This window comes from Antennarius striatus, chromosome 22 (assembly GCF_040054535.1).
Source record: "Antennarius striatus isolate MH-2024 chromosome 22, ASM4005453v1, whole genome shotgun sequence".
In the NCBI taxonomy this organism is placed as follows: domain Eukaryota; kingdom Metazoa; phylum Chordata; class Actinopteri; order Lophiiformes; family Antennariidae; genus Antennarius; species Antennarius striatus.
Window position 1 is genome coordinate 6,802,026 of NC_090797.1, and position 4,920 is coordinate 6,806,945.

The 4,920-nt window shown below is 37.9% G+C and overlaps 1 protein-coding gene across 1 annotated transcript; it reads right to left on the minus strand.

The window, feature by feature from the left end:
* Positions 1-62: 62 nt before the first annotated feature.
* dram1 (DNA-damage regulated autophagy modulator 1) lies at positions 63-4,380 on the minus strand. The gene is made up of 8 exons (XM_068307548.1): positions 4,308-4,380; positions 3,646-3,926; positions 3,237-3,304; positions 2,597-2,739; positions 2,331-2,508; positions 2,163-2,221; positions 1,446-1,538; positions 63-1,359 (listed from the first exon to the last, which is right to left on the minus strand). The coding sequence occupies exons 1-8, from the start codon at positions 4,308-4,310 to the stop codon at positions 1,321-1,323; spliced, it is 864 nt and encodes a 287-aa protein (XP_068163649.1). The 5' UTR covers positions 4,311-4,380; the 3' UTR covers positions 63-1,320.
* Positions 4,381-4,920: the final 540 nt, after the last annotated feature.

Consider the following 4,920-nt stretch of genomic DNA (forward strand, 5'->3'; position numbering starts at 1 on the left):
GAAGCTTGGGAAGCACTTTATAAACAGGAGTTTGGGATCTGTAATAAACAAGCAGACAGTTTGATTAAAAAATGTGTACATTTATTTTGAAAGTCTAACAGAACACCAGAAAAGTACTGGCCAGACCAATAAAGCAGCTGATACTCAATGTAAAAGGGTATCTTCTATTTTGGCAGTTACTCAAGTATTTTCTTTTTATCAGCTGATATCATAAGTTTATAGTCATAGTCACAGTCAATCTTATTGTCAAATGTACCATGTATGTATGACATATAGCACAGAAATTACAGTCCTCTCAGATGTTAAAGTTGATTGAAAACGCAAAGTTCTATACTGTCTGGGTATCTTCAGTTCAATTCATTCAGGTTTTTTTTTCAATTGAATTGAAAGTAACCTGACAGTATTTCTTCATCTTCCCATTTGTCCAGATGTTATTTTCTCCCAAAAGGCTTCAAAGCCTCTTCAATTGTGCCCAGGGTCTTCCTAGTGTCACAGAACATGTACCACCAGTAATGGTATAAAAGAGTCGAAACCGACACAAGCTTCAATTATTGTTAAAAATCTGAAGGCTAATAATGTGCGTAATACTTGAATTCTTACCCTTATAAAACCAAGAACAACATGCAGACCAATCACAGCCCGTTGCATTTGAAAATTCTGTTGTGCAACAAACAATCTGCATTTGACTGTAAAGTGACCTGAATCTAATTATACTGTATGAACTGTTTCCAGGCTGCAGATGTTTACAAAATCTTCACAGTAAATGTACTGAAAATCGACAAAACAGTATCAGCTGAAACCCTTCAATATAGTTTACAGTGAGTCCTAACACACAGTTTGCAGTAATGTAAAAAAGAACAACTTTGAGCATTTGAACTATAACCCCACTTCAAGTGACAACTGTGTTTCACTTGAGTGGAATTCCCACTTAACCACATGAATGCTAGTCATGTATTCTCCATGTAATGAGCTACTTTTATTAGTAGTCACAAGTCACACAGGATATGTCATATTGGTGTGGCAACAGTTTCGAACAAAGTGCAAGGTGGCTTTATGGCACCCAGAGCAATAATAACTATAAAATTATGTCAGATTGTATAAAAAAATCACAAAAATATAGGATGTGTTTCTCCTCCAGGCAATGATTTAAAGAACAAAAGTACCCACAAATTTATGATATGTGACACAAAACCTTGCTGTAAAAATCCATGCTTGGAAATATAAACATTTGATTCACATAAGATAACTGCATCTCCATTTTAAAATTTAAAAAGTGACATTCATACATAATATTGCTGGTTGTTGGGAGATTGATCCTTACTACTCCTCGTATTCTGTTGTCACTTTTAGGGTGAACAGCTGCAGGAAATAAAAATGGACAGTGGTAAGGAGAGGACAAGAAACAAAAAAAAGAAAAGAATTGTGTGTGATGGTGTAATGATCACCTTGAAATCATCTATGTATGTGAGGAAGAAGAAGATGAAGCTGAAGGCAACAATCCACTCACACACGGCACTGGCTAAATAGAAGGAATAGCCCTGAAGGGAGGATGCAGACGCTGCCGTCAGTAGATATTCAACAAGTGTAAAGTGTTACCACAACACTTCCATTATCAATTAGATTTGACTGTAATGTTGTAGTTTGTTTAAATGGATAAATGTGAAAATGGTTATCCTAAATTCAAAAGTACAATATTTTAACATCAAAAGAGTGTTTGTCTGATTAACAGTCCAAACAGAACTGGAATTAAATAATTTTGAGACTCCACTGATCATTAAAAGCAGCTTTTCATGATGAATATGGAGATATACCCTAACTAAACTCTTTTAAGCTATTTAAATTATTTTTCTGTCATTTGTTTTTGCAAACGGCTGTTATTATTTATTGTTACCAATAAACCTATTATTGGATGGGAGATGAATGACCGTGTGTGCTGGAGCTGCTGTCATTTGTTCAGAGAACGCTGGACAAACTCCATCTGTCCAGCTGAACTATACTTAATGTACTATTTAAAAATTGTTTACAGTCTTAACCATAATTCCTGGTTTGGAATCATCAGGAAAAAGAACATTTTTTGAATATAAATGATTATTTATCTGTCTGTTGACTCATTTTTACAGTTTTTAACTACCTTAAATGACATAGTAACAAAGCTAGCCCACCTTATCATTGGGGTCTCTGTGGAGTGTGGATTGTCTCCCAAAGAACGCACAGATGACAGCTGTTTTATACATGAAGGAAAACGGAATTTAGAAATTACTGGCATTTGTAATGCTGAAGCATGTTAACATATAAAAACAGTCTTTTTTTTTTCTTCTGTGGAAGGATACTGGGGAAAAACGCCACAGTAGCAATGACGGCAACTATCAAACGTGCTCGACACACACACACGGATGATCCAAATGGAAAGACTCGATATGATATCACAGTCTGGAGGATTGCATAAACAACACCAGGGACGAAGAATAGCAGTGCTCCTATGTCATGAACTGCTTCCACGGCTGTTTCCTGCAATTGTCACATTACAATATACAGCATTAAACATGACATTAAGTTATTTTACTGACTCAAATGTGCACCATGTGTGAACACACACCTGGAAGGTTGCGACAACACACATGCCAAAACATGAGATCATCCCAAGCACGAGAGCAGCTTTATTTAGACACGGTTTCAGCAATCCTGTGTCTCTGGTCAGCTTCTCCACATACTTGTACCTGGCGTACATGGTGGCTGTTGCTGTGAAAAAGTAAATTATGTATTTGTCATAATGTTAGGGACCTCTAAGCTGTTTATCAGAGGTGTGTCACTAATTAAAAAAAAGATTTCGAATATGATCTTGTTGGAGTATCATTAGTTGTTCGTGTCCAAGCTTTTTTTAAAAATATTTTACCCAATTATTGATTTTCACGATGTTATGAAACCTTTAAAAAGATCTTGCACAGATGAAGAAAATCAAAAAGTTATTTACAATCCAGCTCAAGATGAATAATTGCCTCCTTTGATCTACTTTTACACACAATTTAAATGAGCTGAAAACTTTTGAAGTGTCTTGTGAATTTCAGATAAGCTCAGTGAGATAAACAGTTGCTTATATCCCGAGAGATGAAATCTACTTTCAATTTCAGAAAAGAGGAAATCTCTGGAAGTTTTGGTTCCTTTATAGAAAAAGTCCAAAGTTGCTTAGTGGTTTAGGTCAGAGGTGAGAAAAACAAAATAAATGCATAAATACAAACCTGCACATGCAGCGATGAATGTCATCAGGCCAAAAATGCAGCTCTCTGGGGGATTTGCACCTGTGTCACTGAAAAGTGGAAAAAACCCCAAACAAACATCTGTGTTTCAGCTGTTGTTGAATGTGTACATACTAAATCATGACTTCAACAATGAATGTCTTTCAGTTTGAAATTTATTTTCTGGACACCTATTAAAATAAAAAGTAAAAAGACATAAACCTCTATGTCTCCTAAACCAGCTCAAGTGTAGATGGAGTTCGGGTACCACCCAAGTGGAGGAAAGCCAGGAAGGAAAACGAAACTCAAAAAGTGTTTCAAGTTTCACAGAGATCGCGAAAAATATTGTGTCTAGAAGTCCGAATAGACTCAGCAAAGCCTTGCTGAATGAGTTAAGGTAAATAAAACTTACCTTATGTATGGGAAGACTGGGTCCACATCATGTTTGAGAAGCGCAATCAGATAAGAAATAATGAAAGTACAGGAGGACCAGATGACAAGAAAGGCGGGCAGAAAGCAGAGTCCTTGCATGAACCAGAACATCTCGGACGGGTCCGTCACACGCAGAGCGGAGCGACACACAGCCACCGGGGGACGTGGAGGAACGGCTCTCACATGGTGGTGGGAATAAATCTGATCTAAGCAGATGTGTACAGTAACCTCTTCCTCTAAAAGATCCCCCTGCAGTCCTGCCTACGCAAAAAAAAAAAAAAAATTCACACACACTCAACAGCGCTTCCTCTCTCCCTTCATCTTACTTTCTTTTTGTGGAGGAGTTCGTTGGTTCCTGTAATAACAGTGACGGGAAGTGTGGAAGTGGAGGGGGGGGGGGGGTTATGTATTCAAATAATGTTAAATTTAACTTTAATTATAGTATAAAAGCGTAAATGTGCGCTGAAGCCTTTTGGAAATGCACCTTTGAGTTTATTTTAACATGTATTTGGGTAGTTTGTGTTCTTTATTCACTTTTCATGATAATTTTACTTTGACTAATAGCACAAAATAACTGGAATAAAGAAACAGAATAAAAACAAAATTACACCAAACATGTGAGTCCAATACAACATTACACACCATCAGCTGTCAGCATGTCAGCAGCGATAACAGCAGGGACCTCATGAACCCACCCCAACTCCTGGTGACGTCAGTGGAATGGCCGCTTACTGCGGGTGAGCCAGGGGATTTTTTGTTGTTAGCCAATTTGCATCCAAAATAAATGCAAAATCCCAGATAAAATGCATGTTTGCACCAAGTGGGCCAGACGACACAGAAGATGTAAAAATGGGACAAAAAATTATGATGAACGCATTTCTGCGTAACACTGTAGAGTGAAGCGGAGTTAACACAAACGATTCAACAGCCACTTGAAAGAAAAAGAGGGGAAATTTTTCTTCACCTGTGGCTCAAACACATTATTAGTCTTGAGTTTGATTCCTTTCTGAATGGAGTTTGTATCTTCTCCCCATGTCTGCATGGGTTCTCTCCAGTTTCTCTGGCTTCCTCCCGCCACCAAAACATACAATTTACATAAAAAATTGTCTGTAGGTGTGACTGTCAGCTTGTGTGTTTGACTTTCATGTGGCCCCATGATAAGCTGGCAACTTATTCTGGGTGTACCCTGCCTCTTGCCCCGCAGTCAGCTGGGATAGGCCCGCCCGCAGCTGACCTGTGACCTGTAAGGTGGATA